The following is a 20,846-nucleotide window of genomic DNA, read 5'->3' as shown; positions in this document are numbered from 1 at the left end:
AAATCAAATAAGACATTAAAAAAAAAAAAAAATAGAAAAGAACTTAATTATAATGGTAACATCACTGAGATGGATGTGATTGTTCTGGGCTGGGAAGAAACCCCGTTTCACAGTAAAATATGATTATTTATGCCCACATCCTGTTCCCCGATTGGAATAGAATAGGATCAATGAACTGTGACATGTATGGGTGCTAATAGCGTTCTGCAAGAACTAAATAACCTCAAGCTTTCAGAGAAATGTGACAATGCTGACGCTAATGCCAGATACAAGTGAAATCATTAGGTTCATCTCAAACGTTGAAAACTGAAAAGATAGTGTGTATATGTATAAAGTAACGGTAATAGAGAAAATGAAGATTATTTGGTATTAACTGGTGCTTAGAGTCGGAATTGATTTAAACAATTCTTTTGTTGGGTGAAGTGCTGCACAAGCAAAATGATTCAAATTGAAAACACAAAACAAAGTCGGCTTAGGTGGTTTACGTAAACAATAAGAGAAAGTAACCAAATTCAAACCATGTCACATACTTTGTAATAAACACAATTCTCAATTACTACTGGACTTGCAATATCACCTTTTCTTTTTGTACAGGACTTGCAACATTACTAATTCATAGTGAATGGCATAAAGCCGGATTTCATTACATAATTTAAGCAATAAAGAAAAGGATTTTCTTGAATCGCTCAAAATAAATACAATTCACAGAGTTCATTACCTCCTAGCCTCAATTAATGTTTCCCTAGAGGACATATTGTAATTACACCATTATAGTTGAGGAATCTGCAGGTGAACTAGGTGGGGAACACAAAAAAGGTTTAGGGGGGATTTTCAAGGATTCAAGACTCCCTTCTAACATATCCACCACTCTACTCATTGATGGACGGTTCAAGGGGTCAGATTGTATGCACCACAAACTCACTATTATCATCTTCCTTACACTTTCTTGATCTACTTCCTCTAGGAGGCCCAATAACCCTAATTCTTTGCCTAGTTCAAGATGCTTGTAAATCCAATGTGGGAAATATATTTCACTAGTGAAATCAACACTAGCGTCAAAATTCTTTCGACCTCCCACCATTTCTAAAACCATCATTCCATAGCTATAAACATCTACTTTGTGAGAGATCCCTCCAAAATTCCTATAAAATACTTCGGGAGCTATATATCCTGTAGTCCCTCTTGTGCTCACCATTGATATAAAACTTTTTTCTCTAGGACATATTTTTGCGAGGCCAAAATCAGAAATTTTTGGACAGAAGTTCTCATCCAAAAGAATATTGTGAGGCTTAATGTCAAAATGCAAGATTTGTGTGTTGCAACCTCTATGCAAGTACTCTAAGCCTCGTGCAATTCCTATTGAAATCTTGTATAATGTTTCCCAACCCAATTGATGATTAGAATTTGAGGGATTTCCTTTATATATGAATTTCTCAAGAGATCCATTAGGCATAAGCTCATAGATAAGAGCTCTTTTAGAACCCTCAATGCAAAATCCTTTAAGAGTGACAATGTTAACATGAGAGGTTTTACTAATGCTTGCAACCTCATTAACAAATTCCTCTCCATTACCTTTCGATTCTTTCAGAACCTTCACAGCCACAAAACAGCCGTCTTGCAACTTCCCCTTATAGACACTACCATAACCCCCTTGGCCTAATTTATCATTAAAGGACTTAGTCATCGTCTTTATATCTGTATAACTATATCTTCTAATAACAAGAGGTCCATGATTCCTTAGAAAGGCCTCGACATCCTGATGAGTTAGAGTTTCCTTCTTCCAAAAATTAATTATTTTATTTAATGAGAACTTACGCCAGAAGCAATAGATTGTAACCATCAGAATTCCAATTCCAACAGATGAAGTAGCTGTAATAAAAGAGTAGAGTTTATGAAGTTACGTGGTGACACAACTGTAACTCAAACTACCTATTGATAATGTCTTGAAACTCAATAAAATTGCATTTTCTTTGTAGTGACAAAAGACTAACAATGAAGAAGCAAATGCTAATTAAGGATGACTTGGCATCCAAGGGGGCAACTCCACATCGAATAATAAATAACATCCGAGTAGCATGAAAGTTGACATGTATTTTAAGAATATAGAGAATATAAAATTCAAGGGTTAGATTTTCAAAGTATGTAATAATGTTAATTTATTTAGTGAAAGTTGTAGCCTAAGATTACAACTAAGTTTGTAACCAAAATTTGTCATTAAAGATTGGTTCCTTTAACAATAAATTTGGCCCTTACCCAAAAAAAAAAAAAAAAAAAAGCAAGAAAAATTTTATTTAACCAAAATTTTGAAAGATATATAACTTGCTACATTGGTAATGATATTAACATGAAACGATTTTAAAATAAAAAAACTCATAAAAAAATTGTAAAACTTTATGTATTTATGTGTTTTTTCTCACACCCAACCCGACCCGCTATAAAAAAAAATTTTGTGACCCAATCCAACCCACCAAGCCTTAAAAACCGACCCAACCCGGTGGATCAGGTTGGGTCAGGTCGAGTTTGACAAGTCGGTGAATTTTCTGCACACTCCTATGTTTGATTACGTGGAAAGCGAAGCAAAGGAAGGTGATAGAAGGCTTTCTTTTGTTTGGTTAAAATGAAATGGAAAATACTCTTACACGTACACTTGCATAGGTGCACTTCGTATACATCGTTATTAATTTCATGCACATTGTTCATATTTTCTAAGCATATTCATATTTATCACTTAAAATATGTGATGTGTACTAACAATTAATGCACACTAGTCAGAGTGCAATAATCAAAGCCCAAAATGAAAATAAAGAAAGAAAAGAGAATAGAAGGCAAAAGTTTTTTGTTGGGCCACTCTTTTTCTAATCCCAAAAATACTATTATACATATACCTTTTAAAATGTTAAACTTAAGCAACGTTTGGATGCAACTTATAACGCCAGCGTTTTGCGTCTGATCTTTTTTTTTTTTTTTTTTGCTGAGAAGCGCATTATGTGGCTGTCTAGTGAGTCTCGTGCACTGTTTACAGAACCTATAAATCTCTTTTTTTAACAAAACTTTTATTAAAAATAGATCCTATGGCAGTATTCACACATTTAAAAATAATTTTACTACAATATTTTCAATTTTCAGTTTTCAATTTTCAGCAAAATAAGCAGTATCTAAACGGACCCTTAGTGAGTGTTTGGATTGCACTAAACGTCTACATTTGTGCGTTTTGCTGAAAAAATGTGAGTCTCACGGCACTGCTCACAGACCCACAAAAGTCATCCAAACACATATTTTAATATAGATTTGGGTCCCACAACACTATTCACACATTTAAAAATTATTTTGCTACAATATTTTCAGTTTTCAGCAATAAGCGGTATCTAAACATACCTTTAATTTCTTGTAAAATTATTTTGAAAAAAATGCAAAACTAGCCCTCTAACTTTCACATTTTTTTCATTTCAGTCCTCTAATTTTCAATTTTTGTCAATTCAATGCTCCGTTACAACTCAATTAGTGCCGCCATTAAAACCACTAAAATGACGTTGTTATGTGTGTGTGTGTGTGTGTGTGTTTTTTTTAATTCAGAATTAAAAGAAAATAAGAAAAATCTTGAAAAAAAAAAACATTAGGGGGAATCCCCTGAATCAAAACAAAACAAAGGACTCAAATCCCTAACCTGTGTAACTTTAGGAGAGAGAGAGAGAGAGAGAGAGAGAGAGAGAGAGAGAGAGAGAGAGAGAGAGTTCACCGTAAGTGAGGATCAAATTGTTTCAAAAACAATTCCTCCAAGTGGGGACCAAATTGTCTCAAAACAATAAAATTTCATGTGAAGATGTTCAGCAAATAGACAAAAAAAAATTATATAAAGTAGATTATTCCAACGCATTTAATCTCACCTATTAGTCAACAAAGTCCAACATAAACAAACAAAATGCAAAAAAAAAAAAAAAAAAAAAAAAAAAAAAAAAAAAAAAAAAAAAACCACTCTTCAACAAAAAAAGTCACTAGCTTTATACAACACACACTCATTGTTCTACTACTACATATACCAAAAAAACACACTAAAACTATTCTTGTGCTTATTCTTTGTCGGGTGAAGGTATTTATGAGAGAAGTGTTGGTTGGGGTGCAACGCAGATGACCCATTTATATACTGATTAGTTTAGTTTAGTCATTAAGATGCAAAATATACCTGCAAAATGGGCTGGGAAAGAAGCGGAGGACAAGCGAGAAGGAGCTACGGTAAGGTAAGCAGAGCACACTATCACTGATTCAGAACTCCATTACTAATTCAGTCAAGGCTAGAGCAGCGAGGGTGGTGGTGGTTGTTACACTGTGAGTAGGGGTTNCCTCGCCACCTCTGCTCTAGACCTCGTTGCCCCTGCTCGCCGTGTAAACTACCACCACCCTCGCTCCTTTGCCTTGATTGAATCAGTGATGGGTGTACTCCGTAGCTCCAGCTCCAGCCAAGTTTTGCTTTGCCTTGCCTTACCGTAGCTCTAGCTCTGGCCAAGTTTTGGGTAAGTGATAAAAACCCAATTTTTTTGTCTAGACATGTTCAAAATTTTTATAGTTATTTGATTGACTTATTTTGTTGTTTTCTATTTTCTATTTTCTATTGGAGTAAAAGAGTTACTTAAATAATTTGAAATAGAGTGTTACAATGGGGTGTCAGTAATCTGCAAAAGTGTAGTTTCAAACCCTCTTTATGCACATTAGCTTTGATTGCCTCCTGGTATAATGTCTAGCAGTCAATCATACAATTGTTATAGTAGTGAGGATCAAATTGTTTCAAAAACAATTCCTCCAAGTGGGGACCAAATTGTCTCAAAACAATAAAATTTCATGTGAAGATGTTCAGCAAATAGACAAAAAAAAATTATATAAAGTAGATTATTCCAACGCATTTAATCTCACCGAGGTTCCTCACCGCTGGTGAACTCAGTCTCTCTCTCTCTCTCTCTCAAAGTTACACAGGATAGGGATTTGGGTCCTTTGTTTTGTTTTGATTCAATCTGTCAATGTTTTCTTTTTTCCAGATTTTTCTTATTTTCTTTTAATTTCGAATTTTAAAAAAAAAATGCAAAATGGCGTCGTTTTAGTGGTTTTAATGGCAACACTAACTGAGTTGTAACGGAGCCTTGAATTGACAAAAATTGAAAGTTAGAGAACTAAATTGACAAAATTGAAAGTTAAAGGACTGAAAAAAAAAATTTTAAAAGTGAAAATTAGAAGGTCAGTTTTGCATTTTTGTCAATTATTTTTATATCTTTATTAATTGATAATTTAAAAAGATAAAGTGTCCATCTTTTCTCTTTCTTTTTTTCTTTACATCTATATATATATATATATTGTTTTTTTCTTTTCTTTTTTCAATTCACTTATATTTTTCTTTTGTATCATGTTAACGGACATTATAAGGTATCCATTAAAAAATTTCTTTTATCAAATTTTTGACTAATTTTATAAAATATAAAATTAATAAAGCTAATTTTTTAAATTCTATATATCACTTCACTTGTATTTTCAACTTCCCTCATCAATTTATGTCAATTTTTATTAATTTACAATAACTCATTCTTAACATACGCCTAACGGTGCCGTTATATTTCTTTTTTCTTTTATCTACCCTTCCCTCCCCTTATCTTTCGTGAAACCAAACATGACAGAGAGACCAGGGGATAGAATACAGCTGGGATGAGTACTGGTGATGATATGCATTTGATGATGGCAGTATTTATGTGATTTTATGGATGATTTTGCATGATGAAATTAGGTGACTGACTGATTGAGATGTAATTTTTGCTTCCATAATTTACTGTGTTTTTACTTTTTATTAACGCAGAAGATGCGGTTGCAGTCAGACTTTTGGGACATCCCTGACATGACATCATGCTCTAGATTTGGATGGCTGCCTCTGCTATCTGCATATCTAAATCCACCACCGCAGAATTATGTATGACGTGGGCTCTTCGGGGTGGCATAAAATAAAATGACCAAGAAATAAAAATAAAATAAAATAAAATAAAAAATAAAAAAACTCCTTCTGATATTTGTTTTCATTTATGGTCATGCTAATATATTTAGAAAAATTATTGAATATTTTGATAATATTATAAATGTATTTTTTTTTACATAAAATATGAATTTTCACCATAAATTTAATTAATGAGACCTAAAATTATGTGTGTGAGAGAGTATGTATTTATGGCACTCTAAGAGTATTCAATAATTATCCTTGGACCTATTGGTATAATTAGCTCATTACTACCGGAAGATATAGAAATCTTGTTCAAGAAGGTTAAGCTGAATATGATCAAATATATATATACATATATATATACACACACTCACACACAGATGAAGCCATGGTTTGACTTGGGGGCAATGGCCCTCCCAAATTTTTTTAAAAAAATATATTATTCTATTACACTTTTACCCCTTAAAAATATCATTAATTCTTTTAAAAGTATTATTATAGTCATAAATGTTTCAATAATATTTTTACAAACTGTTAAGGTAGCAAATTCTTATTAGTTTGCATTTGGGCCAATAATTTACATTATCAGTAATTTGTAAAAAAGTTTGTAGTTCAAACATTTTCTTCATTTTAAAGACTATTAAAAAATATTTACAAGTCTAAAATCTAAACAAGAAATATGCAAGCCCAAAAAAATTAGTACAACAACAAAAATTACCTAAAACTTAAAAAAAAAAAAAAAAAAAAAAAAAAAAAAAAAAAAAAAAAAAAAAAAAAAAAAAAAAAATATGACTTCATCCCTGTATATATATATATATATATATATTGTGACGGGCAAAAATTAAACAAGCTAACTTTTAACCTCACACAATTAATTTTTAGAGATAGGGTGTCAATCAACCTTGATTACCCTTTTTAGAGTGAGTTAATCTTGAAATAAAAGAATAAGTGCTTGGAATAAATGTGAGACAAGGAAATTGAATAACATTAGTCTTGGATTGATTAAGTTATGTTTCTCGAGAATGGTCTGAGGTATAGGTTTACACTTGTTCTTGGCTTACAATGGTGTTACTTTCTTTTTTCCTCTCTTCAGATGTTTCATGCCCCTCTCCATAGAGGCCTCTCTGCCTTATATAGTCACCCAGGTTGTATCTTGGCCTTCCATTTGAAGGGCTAGGGTTTATTTTGCTTGATACTTATCCCATCAGGGTCTTACTAGAAGGTTTCTACACTAGGCTGTGAGCTGTGAGCTGTGAGCTGTGATGACACTGTTCAGGCGCCATTTCTTCATTAATACAACCAGCTAAGTGGGTTCAGAGTATTAAATGGGGAGATGATGGATGTTTTATCTGTATTCTTCCATTTCTTGCTTAAAGGCCAACTTTCCCTCTCTTCCTCGATTCATGTCCAATGGTCTTTAGCATTGGACTTTGGCCCTTCCGAGGACATGTTAGTATCCTCGAGTATTCTAGTTTCCTTGGGCTTGTGGTTGAGTTGTCGTATTTGCCCCGAGGATTCGTTGATAGTATTTTCCAAGGTGTGTTCTTCTGGCATTGATCTCTTCTCATCCATTCATGTCGTCAGCTTTTCATCCACACACACACACACACACACACACACACATATATATATATATTTCTAATTGATTTATATGTGAAAAAAGTTATAACAAAATAATTTTTCTACTATTCGAAGTAAATAAGTTTTTTTCATAACTTAGTTAAAGTTGTTGTTTTATTATATTAAAATAATTTATAATTGATATTATACTAATGTCATCAAAATATTACCTTCTAAATATATATCATTTAGACAATCACTCAAAAGGTTTTTTTTTTTTTTTTTTAATTGAGACTAGTTTGATACAAGTTTTTTTCATAATTTAGTTAAAGTTGTTGTTTTATTATATTGAAATAATTTATAATTGATATTATACTAATGTCATAAAAATATTACCTTCTAAATATATATCATTTAGACAATCACTCAAAAGGTTTTTTTTTTTTTTTTAATCGAGACTAGTTTGATACAGTTTGAGTCGTAAGATAATAACTCCAAATGAAATATGTATGGACACAGTTTGCAGCCTAAACCCAAGGTGTGTGGGATATTAGCACAGTGATCTAGTACAATAAATTTGTAGAGAGTAAGTCAAAGAACTAGACCCTAATGAATTTAATAACGGCTAGTATGGATTTAAAAGATAATCAAGCACGAACAAGGCATATAGGACTAAATAAATTCACTGTCCAAGGAGGCAAATTTTGGTATAAATCAATAGGACTGATTACAAATGCAACTTTGATTGCTACAGTTTTCTTTTTCTATTTTTCCAATCCTTCCCTGTGGAGGGTCCCTTCTTTTATATATATATATATATATATATATATATATATATATATATCCCCTTAAACCATCTTGATCCTACACTTGTTGATCATTTAAGTCTTCACTTGAGTGTCTGTCCCATCAAACACCTTCTTTGGCTTTCTGTGAGTCTTCTCCACATAAATGCGGTCAGAAAAGTAGTTGCAGTGCATTTAATGTAGTGGTAGCAGCTTTCCCTTAGATATTTCTAAAATCGCAACCCTCTGGTACACTTGAGATACACGTCCCTGTTATCGGAGTATCCTGGAAGATTACCTTGATCAAGTAGGATATACCTTTGATTTGCGTTTAGCTTATCCAAGGAGATATTCCTCCTCATACCAACTTCATATTTACATCTTGCTCATTAAATCCTGAGTCTGAATCACTCATTATCATTCGTTGCTCCTCGGATCAATGCTATCAGCCAAGGCCCAATGCCCAATATATTTTTTGGGCCTCCAACCCTACAATAGCCCCTCAAAACCTTGGTTTTTTCCTTCTCATCTGAGGAGAAAAGTGGGGTTTTGAATTATTACGAATCAATTTTACTTGATTCTCTGATTCACACACGCATGAAAATGTTGTTTTATGCGCCTCATAATTGGTTCTGACGTTTCGAAGCCCACGAAGTCTCATTAATTACTCCAAGTGACGCTTTGTTCCCTAAATCTAACGGTGAAGCGCAAATCTAACAGTTGACCTTTCTCTTAGAATTTTGAGTGGGATAACTCCCACTCATTTTTACCCTCTATATAAAGCCTTGAGGGAAATCATTTTCCCCTCATTTTACGAACTCCCAAGCTCTCCAAAAATCTCAAGCATTCAAACTCACAAAACTTTCTAAGTTGCTAAGCTTTCCACACCTTTTCTCCAAGAAATCTTTGAGAATTTCTCTAAAGGTTTCATACATCTTAGTTTTCATAAGTTTTTATCCCTTTAAACCTCTCTTTTTCTCCTCGGCCAGTTTCCTCGACCTTCCAGTACTTATTTCTCCATTTATCACTTTCGGTGGTTCCTTTTGGCTTGTCCAGATGGGTAGATTTAAGCATTTAGTGAACTTCCCTGCTAAAATAGAGGCCTTTAAGGAACAATACCACATACCCTAGGAAGTTGCCCTACAATACTATTCCCCAGAACAAATATTAACAAACCGAGAAGAGGGAAAAGTCGTTATCCCCATGATAGCTTTTATAGAAGGAGGAATGACCCTCCCTATGGGTAGGATAACAAGGGACTACCTTATCAACCATAGAATATGCCCCACCAATGCGCGCCCAACCTATTTAGGGTCTTGGGTAGCGTTGATGCTCTTAATGAGCATCTGGGGCTGTGTCTCACCTGGCATGATGTGGTCCACGTGTACGAGTGCCACTCCTTGAAAAACGCGAGATATTATCTCAAGTCCCGCTCAGACGTTGTCAGACTAGTATCCTGTCTACCCAAGTCTAACAAGGGTATGAAAGACGACTATCTGATAACCTCAGGAGCGTAGCATGACGACCTTCATTGCCCCGTCTGAGAGAGAGTGCTAGGTAGGGTACTTTAGAGTTAGGTTCCTTAGTAAGAGATTTAGTTTCTATAACCCTGACCATGCTTTGCACCTTTTTATTTTGATTTATTTTAATGATAGATTCCAAGTTTCTAATCGTGTTCCACTCCTCGGCTATTTTTGTAGATAAGAGATAGATAGCTCCCAGGCTTAGCTTAACCAACGTCGCGGCTCTTAATTACTTACTGAGATCAGAAATCTCTGTAAGTGAGGATAGACAGCTCCATGCTGCCCACCTAATTCTAGACTTTCAGCCTATCTCGAAAATATACCAGGAGATAGGTCACGCCATAAGGGTAGGTGATCCCAGATTGACGTGTCACAACCCGATTTTTGGCTCGAGACGATCTTCCGCCACTCGTGCACCCATACCAACAGAACCTTCCACTGCTAGTACAACCATTTCAGTAGGTTCTACCTAAAGCAGTAGCAGCAGGAGAAGAGATTGCCTCCTCGAATTCCTCACTCAAATAGGAAATTGATAAATTTCATTTCAAGGAGGAGGAGACTCAAAGAGTGCAAGTAATTCCCGTCTTGGACACCAAGGACAAACCTGACAGGCAATCCAGTGTCCACATTCCAATCCTTGTGGTTTCTCATCTAGACGATACTTCTGGGGAAGAGGAAGGCAAAATGGCCACCAACTGAGGGAACAAGAGTTTAAGAGACCTCATGGCCGCAAGGGGCAAGGTTTTAACTTCAAAGGAAACTGCCAAAACCCAAGTGCCACCTACACTCCCACTTCCTCCTTCACTCCCCACTGACCTCAAATTGAACGCCATTCCAAATTTGAAGAAGAAGAGGCTACTTCAAAAGCTTAAAGAAGGGGAGGTGGGCCCTCAAAAGGGATCTAAACAGCAAAAGGTGGCCAAAGATCCTCATAACAAGAGGTCCACTTCTGTGGACAGCCGAGAGGAGCAAAACAAGGCCAAGGTGCGACTCCCACAATGCACCTGGTCTCCTCGACTAGAGGTGGATGGGGCTGCCATCCCTTGGAACGCCTCTGTTAGGGACTTCCAAAGGGAGCATGCAAGTTACGTTGCTGAAGCCTTGGAACAGCCTCTTCTCCTCTCAAGACATAGAGGCTTATAGGCGCTTTAAACAAAATGACATTTTCCTGTCCCTAAAGAGGGACCTTGCTATGGTAAGCAGTTCATCTGGTTCTTGAATTTAAGTGCTAAGTTGTGCTCTCTTCCTTTCTTTACTTTTTTTTTGTGATTCTTTCGTTGTTTTTTGTGCAGGTCACTCAACAAGTTTTTATGGCAGAGGAGTGGGTCCGCGATGCACGTAATGAGGCCAACGCTAAGGCCCTCTCTCGTGTTGACGTTGAGAAGTCCTTGGGGGCTCTCAAACAAGAACATGAGGAGTTGAGCAAAAAGCTCAAAGAAGCGATCAAGGCCCACAAGAGCCCCAAGGTGAGGCTAAAGTCTACGAAAAAGTAGGCCGAGGATTAGCACCAAAAGCTGTACATTACTGAGATAAATTTGGCCACGAAAAGGCAGATGGTTAAAAATCTCAAGGCTGAACTTCAAAAGGTAAGGGAGGCAGCCCAATTAGCCAAAGAGGCAACTGAGGCCGAGAAACAAGCGTCCTACTTGCTCAGTGTGGAAGAAACGCAAGTTAGGCTCGCTGAGGAGCTTTTTGAGGTCTGTAGGGATTATTGCAACGTATCATGGGATAAGGCCCTTGATGTTGCAAGCGTCCCAGCAAACTCAATATGGAGGTAGCCTGGAAGCATCTACTACCACCCAGATATATGTGAAGTCTCAGGTGCCACCATTTCTACTTCTACCCTTGCTCTTGAGACTGTTGAGCAGCCCCAGACTAGGCAAACTGCTCTCCCTCTCCTTAAGACTTTGAAGAGATCCAGCCAAGCTGGTGATCAAAGCCAAGGGGATGAGGGGGCCAAGGACAAGGGCAAAGAGAAAAAGCACTCCTCAGAAGCTATAAGTGCTGCTAAGGCCGAGGAAGCTGCAGCTAAGGCAAAGGAGGAAAAGGCCAAGACTAAGGGAGCTGATCCTAAGGCTAAGGACGCCGCCACCTCTCAGCCAAGCTATAAAGAGGACCCTTCTGCCCCTGAGGCCAAGGCTTAGAACTTATGACTTTTTTTTTTATATACAGTGACACTTTGTCACTGAATGTAACATACTCCTCCTTTTTGTTTAATGAATGAATATTTCTTTTACTTCTTGTGTCTTTACTTTATATGCTTTCAAGCCTACTGTTATTGCAAATGATCTTGAACCGTTGCCACTATAGTCTTAATAAAAACTAACAACAATACCTTGGTAGTATAAGTAATTTAACAGTGTACCAACAATGAAGAGAATTACCCCATATTTGTACTATGGATAGCTCCTTCTATAAGGAAGGTTGAATTTAATAAAGATAAATAATCAACTTTGTAGAGATAAAAAGGGGATGATATTCTTCTCTCTTCTCAACACTTAGATAAATAATTAAAGACTTCAACTTTCTCAAAGCTATCAGTCCAAGGAGTCGTGCCTAACCCTGGATCTATTTTGATGCTTAGTGAAAGATCAATAAGTATCTCAGTATTAATTTTTCCCCGAGTATGTGATCTAAGGGTTTGTTTAAACACTTATAAAAGATGTTGTAGAGTTTTAATTTTCCTAAAGCATTTGGTCTGAGGACTTCAGACATGGCTAAAGTTCAGTTTAAACACTTATAAAAGATGTCATAGTGTATTAATTTCCCTAAAGCATCTAATCCGAGGATTTCAGGCATGACTATAGTTTAGTTTAAACAATTATAAAAGATGTTATAAAGTGTTAATTTCCTCAAAGCACCTAGTCCGAGGACTTCAAGCATGACTATGGTTCAGTTTAAACACTTATAAAAGATGTCATAGAGTGTTAATTTTCTCAAACCATCTGGTCTGAGGACTTAAGGCATGACTATGGTTCAGTTTAAACACTTATAAAAGATGTCATAGGAAGTACGATGCCTTTATATAACAACTGGACATATTTGATAAAGGAAACTGCCATTAATAATAATACCTTTTCAGGTTGTTTACATTCCAAAGGCATGGTATTACATGCTCATCTAAGTCTTCCAAGAAATATGCTCCTATACCAGCCATTGAGGTGATACGATATGATCCTTCCTAATTGGGCCCTAACTTTCTCCACACTGGGTAATTTGCAGTGCCCAAAACTTTCCTCAACACCAAATCACCAAGTGCTAACAGTCTCAATTTCACGTTGGCATCATAACTCTACTTGAGCTTGTGTTGGTAGTATGCCAATTGGACCATTGCATTTTCCCTTCTTTCTTCAATTAAGTCTAAATTCTTCTCTAGTAGCCCGTTATTAATGATCGGATTAAATGAGCTGGTTCTTAGCGTTGGAAAACCAGTCTCCAAAGGAATAACAGCCTCAGCCCCATAAGTCATTGAAAATGGGGTCTCTCCGGTTGACCTACAAGGCGTGGTCCAATATGTCTAGAGGACATGCGACAGCTCTTCTACCCACTTTTCCTTCGCATCATCTAACCTCTTTTTGAGTCCATTCACTATGACCTTGTTAACAACCTCGGCTTATCCATTCCATTGGGGATAAGCTGGGGTAGAGTATCTATTTGTAATTCCCANATAGTCTAAGTCTTCCAAGATGCACTTTCACCATGTCCATAGATGACCTTAAAAACATCATCGCCAATGTCATTCATATGGTTGGTAATGCATCTTATTCCTCTTCTCTCTTAGCTTTATCTGGTATGTCTCCTTCCTTTTGGCTTACGCTTGTTGCAATAACATGAAACCTCACTCGTCTTTATTTTCTAAACTCAAACCTGCACCACACCCTCTTAATATTCATATAGCAAATGGTTCCACTATGTCTGGCCATAATATAGGTTCTGTTTCGACCTCCAACCTCTCGGTTCTTAGGGTCTTTAATGTTCCTGACATTTCTTACAATTTATTTTCTGTGGGATAATTAGCTGAGTTGGGTTATCACATTATATTTGATTATTCTGGGTGTATTGTGCAGGATTTAAGGACGAGACAGGAGCTTGGGACCAGTCTCAGAGTTGGGCGTATGTTTCTTGTGGACAACCTTTATCTTCCACTTGTTGCTCCTGTTTCTATTGCTGAAGCTGCTACAGTTTCTTTAATTCCTTCCCTTGCACTTTGGCATGCTCGTCTTGGTCACGTATCTTCCTCTTGAGTGCAACAATTGGCTTCTAGAGATTTGTTAGGTTCAGTGTCTACAGAAAATTTTGATTGTGTTTCATGTCAGTTAGGAAAACAACCAGCTTTGCCTTTCAATACTAGTGAATCAATATCCACTGATATCTTTGACCTTATTCATTCTGATGTTTGGGGACCTTCCTCTGTCTCTAGTATTGGTGGGTCTCGGTATTTTGTTGTCTTTGTTGATGATTACTCTCGCTATAGTTGGATTTTTAATATGAAATATCGTTCTAAATTATTGGAAGTATATTTTAGTTTTGTAAAAATGGTTGAAACTCAGTTTTTCAGATGCATCAAAATTTTTCGATCTGATAATGCTCTGATACCATGTTAGAAATACTGAATAATTGTATTGTATTTCTCAGTAAAAGAATATACATGAGTGTCTTTATATAGGAGGCATATGAGTACAGTACAGGTAAGAGTGTAGTACAAGAATGTGTGCTATACAAGTAATCTAGTTGGGCCTAAAGCCCACAACACTATACACGTTAACAACTTCCATTTCTATCACAAAATTTTTTACTTTGCAATTCATTTTTAACTTTTTAAATTCTTTTTATTTAATGATTGAGATTAAAATTCTATAATTAAAAACTCTTGCATATGGTGCAATAGCTATCTAATCAGGAATCACAATCCACGAACTTGTATCTCTAATCATCATCTCTCTCTATGGGGATATTCTTTCTTGAGCAACGAGTTACATTAGGCTACATATTCAACAAGTTGAAGTAAGATAACTCTAAACATGTTTGAAATATAAAAAATGAAAAAAATTTCCATTAATTATAGCATACAGTTACGTGTTTGTGTTTCACCTTCATTGCTTAATGTCCAAGCTTTCGTAGTAGAGAATATACAACTGAAAATACCAAAAGAAGTAAAGAACTCTCTCTCTCTCTCTCTCTCTCTCTCTCTCTCTCTATATATATATATATATATATAAATTTCAATAATAATTAACCTGTACACACAGTTAACTAATGACTGTATTCAAGGGCAGAGCTAAGGGAGGTGAGGGGGGCAACTGCCCCCTGACTCATCCCAAAAAATTCTTTAGTTGCTTCTGTTCTAAGTAGTTATCTACCTAAAAAAACATTAAAAAAAAAAAATTGGGGTCTCATCTCTCTCTCTCTGTTTCAAAGTTCTATAAATTGGGAGAACCACACTGCTTTTACTTGTCCACTACAACAGAGAATCTTATTAGAGTGTGTTTGCTTAGTACATTTGTCTCCAATCCTCTTGTGTTGCTAAAAAAATGGCTTACTCAAATACTTTCCTTCTTCTTGGTCTTGTCTTTGCTGTGGTTCTTCTCGTCTCCTCCGAGGTCTCAGCTCGTGAGCTACTTTCTTGAGCTAAATATACGCCTTCACTATTTTTTTTTTAAGCCCAAATGTCTTCTTTTTTTTTTTTTTGTGTGTGTGTGTGTGTGTGTGTGTTCTAGAATTGGTGTTTTTGGTTTATGTCAAAGACAGAGGTTAACCAACATGCATCAAATGCCTTCAAATACCAACTTGGCATGGGAAATTTACCAAAATTGCATAATTGCAAGTGACCCTCCTTGTAGCAAATATACTGCCAATAAACCTATTCGATCGGTTGGAGCTAGTTTTTTTTAACAAGTGCATAAGGTTACCATGAATCTTGGTCACTTGGTTATAATATCTCTGAGTCAATCAAAGTGTGAAATGACTGTTCATTTATAATGATAATATGCATTCACTCTGACAAGAAATGATAATAAAATAAACAAAGGAAAAAAAGAAAGATATAGTACATAGTTTTGCTAATCCATATTGATTAAGGAAAAAGTAAAAGAAAGAAGCATTGCATCTTTTTGTTTTACAAAATAATGGAGCATCATTTTCATGAATTCCATGTGGGAAGTATATATTACTTTGTGGCGTTTGGTACAGGGTAATGTTTTAGGATTCCTAGGAATGTTTAAAGATTCCCATGTTTGGTTGCAAATCATGCTAGGGAATCAGATGTCAGGGGAATCTGGATTACTCCCTTAAACCCCTCTCAGTGGGAATGTGGATTCCCTTTAAAACAGGTGGGAATCCAGATTCCCAAGCTTAAAGGAAATTGTATGTTTTATAAATTGACAATTTTAACATTTTTTTTTAAATAACTTGGTAGTTCACATTCAAATCTAAGGATAAAATTGGAAAAATAAATAATTCATTTAAGATTCCTGGAAATAAACCAAACATAGGAATAGCTATATTCTTAGGAATGTGATTCCTATGAATCACATTCCTAGGAATCTGGATGCCAGAAGTAATGTGGATTCCCCCGTACCAAACGCCACATAAGCTCTTATGTTTTGTAATCCATTATTTTTTTATTATATATTTTTCAATACACCTCGACATTATATTTTAGCCATGTTTTAAACATTTTCATTTCTTTTTGTAGAGGAGACTGTGCAAACTGACACAGTGAATGAGGCCAAGCATGGTGATCATCATGGACACAAGCACGAGCACGAACACGAACACCGCCATGGCCATGGACACCATGGCAAAGCTGGAGAGAAACTTGAAGAGACCGACGAAAATTAGATTAATCCTTTGTCCTACGATTTCTGATTGTGTGTGTCTTATCAATATGTGCTACTTGTCTAAGCTTGTATGCCAATAAGGTTTAACTTTCAACCATAGGTTCTACCCAGAAAAGAAAAAGAAAAAGTATAAGCTTTATCTTTGTACTCTTTGTCATGTATGTCCTGCTTTTTATGTAATAAAAAACGTGCTTGGACTTGTGAAATTCGGGATGTCTTGCAATTTGTCTACCTATAATTTCTTTTGCTTATACCCTACCTATAACTCCAATTGCATTACACATTGACTGTTTCAAAATGAACTTAAGTAGGTAAAAAAATGATTACCTAAATCTTGGTAATTCCTTCGATATGGATAATTATTTTGTGGGGGCAGTTGTATGCAACTACAACTGCTTCCTCATAGCATGTGAGGTACATAGAGACAAATGTATTAAAAGAATAGAAAAAATATTTTATAAGACCGTTTTATTTACCAGACATTTCTTTTATATATGTGGTTTTTGCGCGTTGGGAGAAAGAGATCTCATAAAATACATTCTTAAGACTCCACCAATCCGTGATGACAATTAGAAAAGGAAGTATCATTGTCTGCAATGCCGGGGTGGTTGTAACTTTGTAAGTGTACGGCATGCGGACATAGGCCCACTTGTCTTGGGCCTCGGCCCGAACAGGCCCATAAATATAATCAAGCCCAAGCCCAATACCATGACCGTCTCACTAGTCACAAGCCCAGCATGTGAATGCCACCCATATATAGAATGGTTGGTAGATATCCCTACGATGGGCAGTGATTCCTAGGCAGCTCGGTAATGCCCTGGGGAATCGCGCTGCTGAGCAAACTTTTGGAGGTTGTAACTAGTTCCAACGCCATTGACACAATTTCCAACGAAGCATATTCCTTGTCAGGAATAATCAATTTGGGCCCCAACCACACGAGTGAAACTAGAAGGTAATCATAAGCACCCCACTAATCTTAAGCTATAAATAATAGAAGAGAACAGAGAGATGGGGTTGGTTATTTTGGGGGAAAGAAGAGAGAGTAAGAGAGAGAGAGAACAAAGCAGTAGCTAGAGTAGCTTAAGGAGAGAAGCAGAAGAGTTATACTGTGCGGGGCAACTCCTCAGAGGCTCGGCCAGGAGCTACCCATAGTAGGAAACTCATTACCCACCATACAAATTAATTGTAAGCCCAACTCCAAGTCCAGTCCAATAAGGGATTCGGGCATGTACAATTGGCGCCGTCTGTGGGAATCTCCTACATAGCATAGTTTTGCCGAGGTTCAAGCAAAGAAGATGTCTGAGAGGCATTTAGCAAGTTACGCCGCCAGTGGCTCTAGAGGATCTTCTTGGGGCTCCAACTGGCGAGAAAGGAGGCATAAGAGAGATGAAGACCGGAGGCATAAGCAAGAAGGAGAGCATTCTAGCTTGGTTGAGGGATCGTCTCAGACATACTGATCAATGTCAGGCGCTTTCGATCATGAGCATTGTGATAGGAGGGATCAAGAACTAGAACGCTTACGTGGAATGGTGAGGGATTTTGAGTTAGAAGTACGAGGTAGGCGCTGAAGAAGAAACCGTGAAGAGCATGTCGAGGGGTCAACCAATGTAGGAGGTAGTCATGGAGAGGCATCTCGTGGCTCCCATTGGTCTAGGGATTGGTCTCGGGAATATGCAGACAAAGAGTCAGTTTCCCCTGAGGGGTGGCGACCTTGGAATGCCGCATTGGATGCTATGAGCTGAGCATTACGTAGAGCTGCTCAGTCACCATTCTCGGAAGAGATTGAATGGGCACCGATGTCGAGCAAATTTACTAGACCTCCATTTATCTCTTATGTTGGGAAGACAGATTTGGTAGAACATGTAAGTCACTATATCCAGATGATGTCTCTGCATAATCATAACAATGCGTTGATGTGTAGGGTGTTTCCCTCTAGTCTCAGGCCCACTACTCTGCAATGGTTCAATGGGATGAGGAAGGGCTCAATTCATAGCTTTAGAGAGAGTTCGGGGTTCGATTTATGACATGTAGCCGTGTACCATAGCCCATGGATGCACTATTATCTATGAAGATGGGAGCTAGGGAAACCCTTTGGAGTTATGCCAGAAGGTATTGGGAGTTGTACAATAAGATCGGTGGGGGAAACGAAAAGGTGGCAGCAAGCACATTTCGGTTGGGGTTGCTTGAGGACTCTGAATTATGGGAGTCGCTGGCGATAAGGCCTCCCGAGGATATGAGGTAGCTTATGAGGTGCATCGAGGAGTACAAGAGGTTAGAGGATGATCGGCAGTAGAACAAGGGGAAGGCACTGGTCATGGCTCAGTGTTCGAAAGAGTCCCGATAAGGAGGTTTTTAGCCAAGACCCAGAAGGGATCTAAGAATCCAAGAACCTAGCACTCGGGTAGGAGAAGTCAATGTGACGTTTAAGGAGCCCGTGCACAAAATCCTGGACCGAATAAAGAGTGAGCCGTACTTTCGATGGCCAAGTAAGATGGGGGATGACCCATCAAGAAGAAATCAGAATTTGTATTGCACTTATCGTCGAGACAAAAGGCATACCATCGAGCAATGTAGGGTTCTGAAAGATCACTTGGAGCAATTGGTAAGGTCTGGGCATTTGAAGGAGTTTGTTTTAAAGCCCAGGAATCAAAAGACCGGACAAAATGCCAGACCTCGAGGGAACCCTCTCCCACCCTCGTTGGGTGTAATAGAAGTCATACATGCTGCTTCAAGGGGTACCTTAGTGACCCAAAGGAAGGGGGTGCTGATCGTGGTGCCAGTGGAGAATTGTTGGGACAAGCAACCATCGGTGAAAATGATGAAATATGCTCGGGAACCCATTGCCTTTAACAATGAAGATTTGTTGGAAGGAATGAACCAGCCTTATGATGATGCATTAGTGGTTACGGCCCAGATAAACAATTTTATAGTGAAGAGAGTATTGGTGGACCAAGGAAGTGAAGCTGAAGTGATCTATCCTGACCTGTTTAAGGGGCTTGGTTGGGAACCCATTGCCTTTAACAATGAAGATTTGTTGGAAGGAATGAACCAACCTCATGATGATGCATTAGTGGTTACGGCCCAGATAAACAGTTTTATAGTGAAGCGAGTATTGGTGGACCAAGGAAGTGGAGCCAAAGTGCTGTATCCCGACCTGTTTAAGGGGCTTGGTCTAAAGAACGAAGATTTATCTAAGTATGATACACCCTTAGTTGGATTCGATGGTCGGATGGTGGTCTTAGAGGCGCTGATTTTACTCCCTGTAAATATGGAAGGGAAGGAGGTGATGGTGACTTTCATAGTGGTTAATTCATTTTTCCCGTATACAGCCATTCTTGGTAGGCCATGGATTCATGCAATGGGAGCAATCTCGTCCACGTTGCATGTCAAAGTCAAGTTCCACACCGAACATGACATTGCAACGGTAAGGGGATATCAGCAAGTGGCAAGACAGTGCCTAGTGGTAGCTGTTAACCAAGAGATAAAGCAGAAAGAGTCTGTCGAGGAGGTTCATTTATAGCAATTATAGGAGCCCCTAGGGGAAAAGGGGGCTAATTGTGCCAAGGAACTGATTAAAGTAAGTATATTGCCATATGAGAATAGGAGTTTCCAAATAGGAGCAGGTATGCCAAACAAGGATAAGGTAGAAATGTTATTATTGTTAGTGCAAAATGTGGATGTATTTGCTTGGAGTCTGTATGAGGTGTCCAGGGTAGATCTAGAGTCCATAGTTCACCGACTTAATGTGGACTTGTCATTCCCCCCCAAGAAACAAAAGCCGAGAAGATCAGCTAAAAAGCATGTGAAGGCTATTAAGTAGGAGGTGGAAAGGTTGAAAAATGCAGGGGCAATAAAGGAAGTTTTCTTCTTGGAATGGTTAGCGAATACGATGGTTGTGAAAAAGAAAAACGGAAAGTGAAGGGTGTGTGTGGACCTTACCGACCTTAACCAGGCATGCCTAAATGACCCATTTCCAGTGTTGAAGATTGATCAACTGGCAGATGCAACGTACAGACACTTGAGGATGAGTTACCTAGATGCTTTTTAGGGTTACCATCAGATTGCCTTAGCTGCCGAAGACTAGGAAAATATGTCATTTATTTCTCCAGATGCTAATTATCACTATACCATGGTGCCGTTCAGTCTGAAGAATGTAGGGCTACCTATTAAA

General features: G+C 37.4%; 3 protein-coding genes across 3 annotated transcripts; 2 read left to right on the top strand and 1 right to left on the bottom strand.

Moving 5' to 3' along the window:
* Positions 1–760: 760 nt before the first annotated feature.
* On the bottom strand, positions 761–10,290 carry LOC112001827 (LEAF RUST 10 DISEASE-RESISTANCE LOCUS RECEPTOR-LIKE PROTEIN KINASE-like 2.4). Its single transcript, XM_065775160.1, has 3 exons — positions 10,260–10,290; positions 1,431–1,869; positions 761–1,103 (listed from the first exon to the last, which is right to left on the bottom strand). Exons 1-3 carry the CDS (start codon positions 10,288–10,290, stop codon positions 761–763), a joined length of 813 nt encoding a protein of 270 aa, XP_065631232.1.
* A 5,007-nt stretch (positions 10,291–15,297) lies between these two features.
* Positions 15,298–16,881, top strand: LOC112034228 (glycine-rich protein DC7.1). Its single transcript, XM_065775154.1, is given in 2 exon segments — positions 15,298–15,463; positions 16,536–16,881. Coding segments are annotated over 2 exon segments (237 nt in total). The 5' UTR covers positions 15,298–15,367; the 3' UTR covers positions 16,677–16,881.
* Positions 16,882–19,166: 2,285 nt separating this feature from the next.
* LOC112034249 (uncharacterized) lies at positions 19,167–20,195 on the top strand. The gene has a single exon (XM_024067056.2). It carries the CDS (start codon positions 19,167–19,169, stop codon positions 20,193–20,195), a length of 1,029 nt encoding a protein of 342 aa, XP_023922824.1.
* The last annotated feature ends 651 nt before the right edge of the window (positions 20,196–20,846 follow it).

The sequence above is a fragment of the Quercus suber genome, unplaced genomic scaffold (genome assembly GCF_002906115.3).
Source record: "Quercus suber isolate HL8 unplaced genomic scaffold, Cork oak 2.0 scaffold_106, whole genome shotgun sequence".
NCBI lineage: Eukaryota > Viridiplantae > Streptophyta > Magnoliopsida > Fagales > Fagaceae > Quercus > Quercus suber.
This window is presented reverse-complemented; position numbering and strand designations above follow the sequence as displayed.